Below are 12,527 nucleotides of genomic sequence, written 5' to 3' on the forward strand. Positions count from 1 at the left end.
GAGTCACTATATTTAGTGACTATTATATGATTATTATTTTACTTATGCCTTAATACTATAAAATTAAGTGATTATCTTTGGTGATACTCTTAATTGTTTGTAGAGCATGACACTTTTAACAGTTTTTTATAAATCCTAAATTTTATTTATCAACTTAAAAATAATCATTAAGAATCATAAACATTGAGTTTATATTTTAGAGGAATAAAAATTAAAAAATATATATTTATAAGGACAAAAATAAATTTTTTTCATTTAATATGGACTAAAAATAATAATTTCATATTTTAGATTATGAAAAATATAAAAGTATTTTATAAGACGTAAAATCAAAGTTGTTCATTAATTAAATTTTATGAAGATTAAAAATATATTTAATTCTATAATTTTTCTTTCACATAAATATTGAAAGGACATGTATATATTTATTTAGTCAAATTTTCTTCTTCAATAGAAATTAAGTTTAAATATATTTTTAGTCTATCAAATTTTTGATAAATTTATTTTTACTCTCTCAAATTTAAAATTACTTTTTGTTGTCCTTATAATTTTTTAAAATCTTGTTTTAGTCTATTAAGTCACTAATAATATATATGTTTGTAGATAGATTTTGTGTAACATTATTTGACAGATTCCATAAAAAAAATTAAATATAAAAATAAAATATTTTTTTAAATTACATAACTAAAATATTAATTTTAAAATTAAGAGATTAAAAATAAATTTAACTTAAATTTGAATGTGGAAAAACATATTTACATGACTTTGTGTCTTGCTTTGGGAGAGATGAGAGGCTTCTCTTGTCGATAAGTTAGGACATTATTAATTCCATATTGCGTTTTCTTCTTTCTTAAGTTTGTGTGGCACACCATCATCTTGTAACTTGAACTGAGGATTAGTATATTAATTTTGAGTTCCCATAGGCAAAGGGAAAAAGAAAAAGGGAAATGAGGCCTTTTATGTTTTTCTCCTTTTTGCAAAATGAAATCTTGGAATTAAATAATATACACTCACGTCTCAGGGTAAGCTAGTCTGTTTTAGATTATTTTAAAAACGTTTTAAGAAAAAAAAAACTATTAGCTTATAATAAGTAAATCCAAACATTAAGTTAATCACTTATACCCTGACAACTAATTATATTTTTTAATAATGACATGTCCGTTACTTATTTAATAAAATAATAATAAAATAAATAATATTAAAAAATATGATTGATTGTCAATGTAAAAATTTTACACTAATAATGTATAAATTATTAATTCTCAAACATTTCCCTAATGAACAAAAACTTAATCCAAACACGCATTTGATTATACATTTAACATCTTAATGGTGATGTTTCTCTGTATCAAGTACTTTTCGGTGAGAACCAACTTTCTAGACACTTTTTTTTGGTTGAAAGTGGAAGAAATAAAAACTTAATATGAAAAAGAAAATGGCATTTATAAATGCTTCTCTCTTTGTCAACGAAAGCACATGGGTGTGCCAAAATATGCACCTCTCTAAGTTGGATATGTAGCTAGTAGCTGTAGCTTGGTCCAAGCTGAAGTGTAAACACACTTGTGGTTGAAAGCTTTATTTTGACCAAATAAATAAAATAAATAAATAAGTTTATGGAAGGTTTGTATAATACATTAATTAATACTATAACCATTGTGTAGGTCCGTAGATGGCCAGCTACTATATATATTTTGGAAACTACTGTGTCTTACTATATTTTGTGCATGACTAAACAGTACTAGTAAAGTAATCCACATCTTATTATTTTATTAATTGTAAATCGGCATCATTTAGTTTCATAATAATAAGAATGTATCAGGTGAGGTTGGCAGAGGTTGTTTAAAATAATAGATGTAGGTTTAATTAAAATTAAAATTTAGTTAAAAGAAGTTGATGGTAATAAAGATATTTTAAATTGTCAATTTTGTCATTAATTGATAGTTTCTTATGTATTATTTGACTATTGACTTTTGTATTCATTATTTAAGACTCGTATTTAAAATACTAATGTTTAACTGGTTAACAATATTTTTTTTTTTTACTATAACATAAAAATTATCACGTTTGACTGATTCGAAATTTATAACTTTTCTTAACAAAAAAAAATAAAAATGACCTATTAATTAGATTAATTTTATTTAATTCAGATGGATTCGAGTTAAGAACTTAATTAAGTATATTTTTGGTTTAAAAATATCTTTTAAAATTATAGAAAATAAAATGAAATAAAAAATAAAGATATTATTAAAAAATAGTATATATATAAAATCAAGTTGACAAGTTTAGTTAGAACTTTTTATCTAGGGACTTGAAAAAGTTGAAATAAATCTAGTTTGATATTTCTTAAAGTGACAAATTAATAAATAGGCAAGGAATGATTCCCTCACCCACCCCCTTCTTCGTTTTAAATCAGGTGAGCGAAATTTATGGGCGGACCAATATTTTTATTAAAAAAATTTTTTATGAAAAATTAAATGAAAAAGCCCCCCATAAATCATTGAATTTTAAAAATAATAATAATATCAAAATGTAGGATTTTCATAGATACGGGTATCCAAGTAAATACCTAATTCCTACCCAACTCAATTAATCCAAATACTTTGGGTAAGATATTTTTAATATTCAAGTAAAATTCAATCCAACCCAATGTTTTGAGTTAGGTATTAGATTTTTGTATTGAAAATCCAACCTATCAAAGAAATGCTAAATTTTAATTATATATATATATATATATATATATGAATATTATATTAAAAAAATGGTTACTTTGAAAAATAAAAATGCATGTGACACCACACTATATACATACATACTCACAAGATGAGCAAACAACTTCCATTTGCGCTTCACAGTTTACTAATTTAGCTCACTTTAGTAGGCTAGCCAAACACTTTCCTACCTAAGTTAACTTCTTCCTTTCTTGCCCAATTTGCCAAATACTTTAGTTCAATATAATACTTTTACATTGAGGTTTTTAATTTATTTGGTAATATTATTTAGAAATTTTTGTTATACTTGTTGATATGATGCATGTGGGCTAGAGGATGTCTCATTTAGTTGTATTAGAGTTTGATCTGTGATTTGTTGTGTGTTGTAGTGTGGTTGCTTGCCTTGATTCTTTTGTTTGCTTGTTTTTTTGGGTACTTCTTGCGTATGTAAGAAGTAATGGTTGTTGGTGGCAGTGACGGATCCACAAATTTTAAGTAGTAGGAGCAATATTTAAATACATAAATTTATCAAAATATAAAATAAAATTTATATAAAGACAAATACATATCATAATTATTCTCTACGAGTTTTCATAGTTTGAAAGTATTGAATGATTTGCTCATTTTCAATACTATCAAAAATCTCTCTCTCTATACAGTAATGGATCCAGAAATTTTAAGTAGTGGGGGCAATATTTAAATCATAAATTTGTCAAAATACAAAATAAAATTTCTATAAAGACAAATACATATCATAATTGTTCTCTACGAGTTTTCATAGTTTGAAAATATTGAAGGATTTGCTCATTTGTAATACTATCAAAAACCTCTCTCTATATATAAGTAACTAAACATCATTTAACCATTCATCTCTCATACGATTTCGCATCCGATTCTTGATGATATTCATACCAGAAAAAGCTCTTTCAACTGATACAGTTGTCACTAGTAGTATCAAGGCTAGCTCTAAAAGAAAATACACCAATGGATATACAACATGTTTTCTTGTCTCCACAAGCTTCATAGAAAGATCATCAATCCCTTCTAATTTTGAAAAAGTACTGTCAAAACATACATCTATGAAATAATTTTCAAGTTGATTATCTAATGTCAAAAGTTTAATTGGAGAAAATTCAAAAGAATAAAATTGAGCAAAACGAATCAACTTCTCCTTGTCAAATGCAGAAAATAAATCCCTTGGATTTAAACATGCTACACAAAGAAGCAACTCAGTATTTGCTTCTGTAAAACAGTTGTTTAACTCTTGAAGTTGTTGATCAATCACTTGAAAAAATAATTCAACTTGAAAATGATGTAGATTAGAAACATGTTCTACCCTACGCCTTGACCTTCCTTGTGTTTGAAAAGTGTCATTCATATTCAGAACCACAATGTTATGGTTTTCACAAAATGATGAAACATTATTGAGCAAAGAAGACCAACCATCATCTCTCATTGCTTGTAATCTTTGTTTGGACACTGAAACTAATTTCATAGCATTTACAATATCTTCATCACTTTGCAATGCTTGAGATAACTCATGAGTAATCCCTAAAATATTTTTCATCAAGTGCAAGGTGAAAACAAATTCAAAAGTTTGCATAGAATTCAATAAAGCGCATGTTTCACCTTTTTGCGCTAAACTTATGTCATCTTCCTCAACTATTTCAAGCACATTAATCATGGAAGGGAACAAGGAAAGTAAACTAAGTAATGTATCATAATGTGAGCTCCATCTAGTATCTCCCGCCTTCTTGATTGTAGTTTCTTGATTCAAGCCACGTCCACTAAAGATTCCTCCTTTTTGCAATGCTTCTTCCACCTTTGCAATTTGACTTTCTCGAAGAATATCTCAACGCTTACATGATGCTCCCACAACATTAGAAATATTAGCAACCAAGTTAAAAAATAATGCAACTCCAACATGTTTTTTTGCCACTGTAACAAGAGCTAATTGAAGTTGATGGGCAAAACAATGAATATAAAATGCGGAACAATTTTCTTTTAATATCAAGCTTTTGAGACCATTAAATTCACCTTGCATATTACTTGCTCCATCATATCCTTGTCCACGCAACCTTGATAAACTTAATCCATATTTTGAAAATAATGACTCCAAAGCTATTTTCAATGATAAGGCACTAGTATTAGAAACATGAACAAGACCAAGAAAATGCTCTATAACTTGTCCCTTTTTATTAACATAACGTAAAACTACAACCATTTTCTCTTTCACTGAGATATCTCGAGATTCATCAATCAAAATAACAAACAAATTATCTTGTAGATCATCAAATATAGCTTTAGTAGTTTCACTAGCAGCAGATCTAACAATATCTTTTTGTATTGTAGGAGCTATCAACTTAAGATTTCCACGAGCATTTTTTATCACTTTATGAATAACTTCATTGTGGTCAGCAAGAAAATCTAAAAGTTCAAGAAAATTTCCCTTATTACTTGATGACATTGACTCATCATTACCACGAAAAGCTAATCCTTGGCATAATAAGAATCGAATGCAATCAACTATTGCATTCAAATGAATTCGATATTCCTTTTTAGTTTGATCAGATTGCTTACACATTGCAACTTCAATATGTTGTTTTTGTTTCATCAAAGATTGACAATTCCTCCATGCTTGATTATGAAAACTATTTGGACCTCCAACATGAATTTGAAATCTCTCACTTTTTTTTCCAATTTGTAAAACCTTCTGTTACGAATACATCACCACTACCTTTATGTTCCCCAACATGTGATCTCATAAGATAACAACATAAACAATATGATGCATCCTCATATATTTTGACTATATTATAACCAACTTCCATATTTTAAATACCAATTCGGATTAAATTTACGAATGGTATCTCCAAATTGTCTTTGTGGAAAATTTATCTCTTTTGGTTGACAAGGACCCTTTTGCAAATAATATCTTCTAACTTCATCTCTATCATTTGGATGAGAATCTGAAATTTTTGGCCTTAGACAAGGATCATCAGGAAGCCTTTCCAAATCACATTCTAAAAATCTTTTTTTGGTTGGTGGACCCAATTTGACTTCTTTTTCAACCTGTATTTGAGGAGAAGATGGTTGCTTTGAAGATGATTTTATTTTAATATACTTTTCCATTGCTACAACTAAAAGCAATATAGTTTTAATTAATGTAATGTTCATAACATACAATGTTTCTTCTAAACATAAAAATAGAATGAGTAAATAAAAATTAAAATACTGAATTTCTCATTGAAAATAAAAAAAGATTAATTCAAATAAAGTAATATAAAATAATAACTTTAAATACACTAACCTCAAAGATCACTTTAAATATATAGTTTAGCTATTCAAACAAGAAGGAGTAGAGATGGAAGAAGAAGTTTTTTTTTCTTTTTTTCCAATTTCACTCTTCTACACTTTAAAATATGTTAGAGGTAGAGGGGAACCTCAAAATATAAAAAGAATTGGAAAAAAGTAAAAATAAAATATAAAAAATATATAAAATATCCAAAAAAAAGGTTAATAACAACTTATGGTTTCTTTAACTTAAAATACATACATTATTAATTTATAATTTTTTTTATCTTGATTTACAATTTAAATGCATAACAACTTTTTGTTATTCTAAAACATGTAATTTGTTGTTAATTTTTATCATATTAAAATATTTTTTTTAAATCTTCTTTCTCACATAAAGATAACCGCAACAAGACTCAAATTCAGTTTTAATTTTGTAATTTTTTTTAATTTTTTAATTTTTTTTTCTATTTTTAGATTTTAAATAAAGATAATATAATATTATATATATTATTAAAAAAAGCTGAAAAGTTAGTGGGGACCACTACCCCCACAAGCCACTACGTGCATCCGTCTCAGGTTGGTGGTATTACTCGTGTTGCTAGTGTTTGTGCAAGTGGTAGTAAACGATGCTTGTATGTTATTCTTTCAAAAACTCCTTATGCATGTGATGTTCAACCTCTAAAGTTTGAACCTCTTTAATTCTTGTACAACTTAATTTCTCATGTCACTTGTTTGTAGGGGTGGGTAGATGAACCCAAGTCCTCGGACCGGTCTGTAAACTCGCAGATTTTGCGGATAACGGACCCGTTTTTTTCAAATTCGTATGACTATGTTTAATTTTTGAGCCCGGCCCGTGAAGTCCGCGGACTTGGCATATTTAATCCGCGAGCTCGCGGGCTAGTCCGCAGACTTCACTAATTAATATTTTTAAATATTACGATTTTAATATTAAGTTTTGTATTTAATTTTTTAAATTATTATGATATTAAAATTGTATTTAGTTGGTATGTATTTTTCATTTGAATTATTTTTATGACATTTTGATGCTTTTATTATTGAAAATTTGGTACTATTATTTATGTATTTGTAATTATTTTTATTTTAATATTTAGTATTTTAAACCATTTTAACTATTGATAAATTTTAGTATGATAAAATTTAGCTTATAAATAAAAAAAATATATTTTTCTTCTAATTTTATGTATTTTTTTTTTAAAATTTATTGTTTTGAACCATTATTTAGGCCCGCGGATCGGTCTGTTATCCGCAGACTTTGGCGGGCCAGATACAGACTTAAACAATAAGTCCATTTATTTTACAGACCGGACTTATCTGGCCCGTATAAAATGCGGATTTTACGGACTGGGCCTTAAACGGACCGGACCAATTCGTATACCCACCTCTACTTGTTTGCTTGTCAAAATTCAATTGCCTTTTTTTTTTCGAATTTAGTTTTATTATTGTTGAGTTTTTAGTTCAATGTGATACTTTTACCTTGAGAATTTTATTTATTCGATAAGATTATTCAGAAAAATTTTGTTATACTTATTGATATGATGCATGTGGGATAGAGTGTATCACATCTCATATTCAAAACAATCATATTTTCACTAAAATGAATAAATAATAATAAATGTTAACTAGTTTTTTATGACTTTGATATAAAATTATTGTTATTTATTTATTTAGTTAAGTCCAATTTGTACCAGTATGAGTCAGGTTGGGTCGAAAAATAACAACCTGAAAATAATATAGGCAACCTAGTCTAAAATCATCATTTGACTCGTGCGGATCGGACTAGGCCAAACTAGCCTAACTCATTTAACAACTTTATACAAATCTAATCTAGATGACTACAACAACGACAATAAAAATTAAATATAAGTCCTCATGCATTTATCATTACAAAAAAAATATGAGATTTGTGATGGTTAATTTTGTAGTTTCTAGTGATTAAAAAAATGTCCCAAATGGCATTTTTAGCTAGATAAATAATTGCTAGATTCACACTAGTCAAAAAATGAATTTTGGTAGATTTTTTTAATTTTTGGTTTTGGACACTAGAAAATTCAAGTCACTTTCCAACAATTTGAAATCACCAAAAAATGCATTTCAATACTTCTTGAATTCAATGTTTCTGACAATTTCAAAAAACCAAAAATGTATTTTAGTTGTATTTGAATTCAACATTTCTGGCAGTTTCAAACTACCAAAAATGCATTTCAATTCTACTTGAATTCAACATTTCTAGCAATTTCAAATGCCAAAAATGCATTTCATTCTACTTAAATTCATCATTTTTGCCGGTTAGGAATCCCCAAAAAATGCTTCTACTCTAGTTTTATTTAACATTGTTTGGTGGCTTTAAACCCCAAAAATACATCTTTGTTTGACTTGTTTAACATTTTTAACAATTTTAAACTGTCAAAAAATACACTTCATTTTAACATTCAATTGTAGTTTAAAATTATCCAAAATCACATTTTTATTACTTTAAATATATATTACTTGCAAATATTTTTACACACACTTTCATATACTATATATTGATTAGATAATAGTCTATTATTTTAGAAATTTATAGTCCTATGTATATGCATTGTCATGTACATGCAATCATTAATTTAATAATTCTTTATTAAGTAAAAAGAAATACCTAATATAGGTGTATTTAATTAATATTTCTATAATCTTTGCGCTTAAACAATAGTTAATAACAAAACTGATTTATTTTTACACATGGTGTGATCTTATATATTTTTCTCATCAAAATTTTCATCTTTCGTATACTAATCGGATAAAACAAGAGAAATGAACTCTTCAATACACATTTTCTCTAAATATATATATATATATATATAACAAATATATGTAGACAAAATGTAAAATTTTTGGATTAAAATAATTTTCTTTTTATTAAATTACCACGGTTTACTCTAAAGATAAAAAGCATTTGAGTGAAACTAATTAAGAAACTATACATGCATTTAATTATTTTAATTATCTTTCAAAACATGAAATTAGTTCAGAACTTACCCGATGAAGAAACCAACTTGTAAACTTTTTACTAACTATATTTTCCAACTTTAGAGCTGAAAGCCTTCAATTTCTTGTCTTCCTCTTATGAATCTTTTTAATTCATTGGCATAAAAGAATATCACATTAAATCTCAATATGACAAGACTTACACTTTCACCACATTCAATATATTTAAAAGCTTAATCAACATATGACTGAACTTTTGGATATTAGTTTCATAAAATACCTCTGAAATGTGACAATACAAGTGCAATAAATTTGACCAAAAACACAATTTTGCATTCTAGGACAAAACATATAGAGATAAGACACCACTTTTTGAGAGATCATGTTCAAAGAAATGATTGTGTTGTAGAGTTTGTTAAGACTAGTAAGCAATTAGCTGACATATTTACAAAACCTCTACCAAGGGAAAGATTTAATCAATTAAGAATTGAACTAGGGATAGTAAATGAATCTTGTTTGAATTGATTGCGATTTGAGAGTGATTGTGTGATTGTTTGGAATTAAGTATGAAACATTGATGCATAAAAGAGAGTGTTCACGAAGTGAATTAGACTTGGAGTAATTTGAAAAGATAAATTTCTGAGAAACAAAACTTCTCTGGAATAATCGATTATCTTAAAATTTAATTGATTATTTCAAGTAAGCTCATAATAATAATCGATTATTTGGGTAATAATCGATTATCTGGGAGATGAAGAATTCCAAGAGTCTCTGTAATAATCGATTATTTAGGGTAATAATCGATTATCTAGGAAGAAGAATATGAAAAGCCTCTGGAATAATCGATTATCTTGGAAATAATCAATTATCTGGGCAAAGTTGAGAAAAACAACCCTCTAGAATAATCGATTATTCTAAAAATAATCGATTATTTAGTGCAGACAGGGTTTTTGAAGGTTTTTACTAATACAAATAAATCAATTATTTGTATAAATAATCGATTATCTGCGCGACGTTTGGTTTTTATGAAGAATTTTGAACGGTTTATATGCGCGCCAAAGCCTTAATTTCCCATTACTCTTCAGTTAAGAAACCTCTCCCCACTCAGAAACGTGCTAGGGCATAAGAACCTCCAAACCCTCTCATTTCTCCACATTCTCACATTCTCTCAAACTCTCAAACCCTAACCTCTTCATTTCTCTTATTCTCTTCTTCTCCACCAAAACCCATCCATGGCTTCTTCCTCCAAAAGACCCAAGAAGCTGGAAGTGAGGGGGAGTAAGCGTCCTTTGCCCTCAGGGAAACTAATTTCAAAGTGGTTTGCGGATGAGAAAACCCAGGAGTATTACTTCGAGTGGTATGCGGGTCAAAGAATCATCCCTCCCAAAACCCTGAAGTTGGAGTGGTACGTTCAAAAATGAGGGTTTAGCTTTCCAACTCTGCTGGAGCACCAAGACCTTGGGAAATTCTTGGAACTGGAAGGACCCTACTACCCTTAGCTGATCAGGCTATTTCTCTGCTTTGCTACCAACAATGAAGGGATAATGCAATCTGTTGTGAAAGGCAAGCTGATAAAGCTTGATGGACCAACCTTGAAGGCGGCTGCCGGGCTGAGCGGCAATGGGAGTTCCAAACCCCAACCCTTCAACTTTGGTGATTTTGAGGAGCTGACGACCTTCAGAGATTGTCAGAGGAATCTTGAGAACACCAACTACAACAAGTTTTTGGTGGGAGGTATAAAGAAAAATTCCCGTTTGATTTCTTTTATTATTGCCTAGATGATTAAACCGCGTTTGCACAACCATGCTCAAATGTCAAGGGATGACATTTTTCTAATGCATGTGATTAAAAAGAAAATCAAGATTGATTGGGTGTTAGTGGTGAGACTGCATGTGGAAGGCGAGAAGGAAAGAGGATGGTCCAATTCCTTATGCCTTGTTGCTGTCTAAAATTTTTGAGAATGCAGGGGTAGAATTGACAGGGGAGAAGAAAATTATTCTCCATGCTTCTAACAAAATTGATAAATCTTCCTTGCATCACATGGGGATGCTCAAATAGGAAGATAAGTGGGTATTCAAGGGAGATGTACCTCCAACCCCTGAACCGGCAACAGATGAGGATGGCGTTCCATCTCATGATGAGGACCAGCCACCACAGGTCGAAGCTAAACCTGACAGAGAGCAAGAGGCGGAGCCTAAGCCATTCTCTCGTTTCGAGCAAATTGTGATTAATAAGCTTGATGTTGTTATGGAGATGTCTAGAAGGCATGAGTCAATATATTCGGGTATTCTTGATCGGTTTGATACCCTTGATCATGAAATTAACCGACTTAAGACTCACCTTGGGATGCCTGAAGACTCAGATTGATTAGTGTTGTGTTCTGTTCTATTTTTTTTTGTTCAATTTCTGGTTTTTAAAATTTCAATTTCGATTAGGTTGTAATCATTTTAATTTCGGAACAGTTTTATTGCTTTATGTTGTTGAACAATTTGATTTCAGGTGAAATTTGAAGGTTAAATTCTAATATATTGTGATTTGACTGATTGGTGGTATGATGTTCTATGTTGAACATTGATTGATGGTGTGATGTTCTATTTTGAACATTACTATATGGTTCTTTGATGTTTGGTTGGCATATTTGATAATGTTTTTGATTCTGATTCTGAATTGTGGATTGTATCTTGTGATTTTGGTTGAACAATTCATGTTGCTGATCTGATGATTATGACTTGAATATTATGGTTCAAGTTCACAAAGTTTTTTTTTGTTGACCAATACCTATGTTGTGTTAAATCAGTTTTTGGTATTGTTCTGAGCATATAAGGAGTATGCATAAAGCTTATACTGTGTGTTGTGGACATATATAGCTTGATTTGTTTTTGATGATGTCCAAAGGGGGAGAAAGGTTTTGTTTTGGTTGTTTTGCAGGTTTTGAATTTGAAAGAAAAGGCAAAAGCAAAATGAACAAAATGGCTTAAGCTTAGCTTGGTTTGTCATCATCAAAAAGGGGGAGATTGTTGAGAGATTGGGGGAGCCTAATATTGATGAGATCACCTCTAAAGATTAAAAGTTTTGATGATAACAAATGTGTGGAACATTGTGACCAAGGACATCAACAACTTAGAAGTCAAAAACAAAGTCAAAGGAAAATGTTATGTAATAGGAATAGGTTTTAGATTGCTTTGATTGAGTTTATCTTTTGTGTGTGCTTTGTGCATAAGCTAATCTGTGTCTAATCTGATTAGGAGTGTATGATGATGAGTTTAAAAGGTTAAGAAGTTATTTTGAGAATTAAAATAAGAGTTTTGAAAACTAACTCAAAATAATCGATTATTTGTGAAATAATCGATTATCCCATAAATGACTCTATGGAATAATCGATTATCCAGCAAAATAATCGCTTAAATTGTTGTTGGTTGATTTCCAGAAAATCTGAAGAACAAAATAATCGATTATTCTTTTAAATAATCGATTATCTGGTTCTGAAAATCTTATAAATAGTTTGACCATTTTGAAACTTCAGAACAGAGTTAGAAT

General features: G+C 29.0%; 2 protein-coding genes across 2 annotated transcripts; both read right to left on the reverse strand.

Moving 5' to 3' along the window:
• Nucleotides 1–3,555: 3,555 nt before the first annotated feature.
• On the reverse strand, nucleotides 3,556–4,392 carry LOC145957914 (uncharacterized). Its single transcript, XM_083074341.1, has one exon. It carries the CDS (start codon nucleotides 4,390–4,392, stop codon nucleotides 3,556–3,558), a length of 837 nt encoding a protein of 278 aa, XP_082930467.1.
• Nucleotides 4,393–4,560: 168 nt separating this feature from the next.
• Nucleotides 4,561–5,292, reverse strand: LOC145957915 (uncharacterized). The gene has a single exon (XM_083074342.1). The coding sequence runs from the start codon at nucleotides 5,290–5,292 to the stop codon at nucleotides 4,561–4,563; it is 732 nt and encodes a 243-aa protein (XP_082930468.1).
• Between the last annotated feature and the right edge of the window lie 7,235 nt (nucleotides 5,293–12,527).

The sequence above is a fragment of the Cajanus cajan genome, chromosome 5, assembly GCF_000230855.2.
Source record: "Cajanus cajan strain Asha chromosome 5, NIPB_CcT2T_4, whole genome shotgun sequence".
NCBI classification, from domain to species: domain Eukaryota; kingdom Viridiplantae; phylum Streptophyta; class Magnoliopsida; order Fabales; family Fabaceae; genus Cajanus; species Cajanus cajan.

Coding starts and splice junctions, on each gene's coding strand:
- LOC145957915 (XM_083074342.1), bottom strand. CDS start 5,292: ATGTGTAAGCAATCTGATCAAACTAAAAAGGAATATCGAATTCATTTG.
- LOC145957914 (XM_083074341.1), bottom strand. CDS start 4,392: ATGATTAATGTGCTTGAAATAGTTGAGGAAGATGACATAAGTTTAGCG.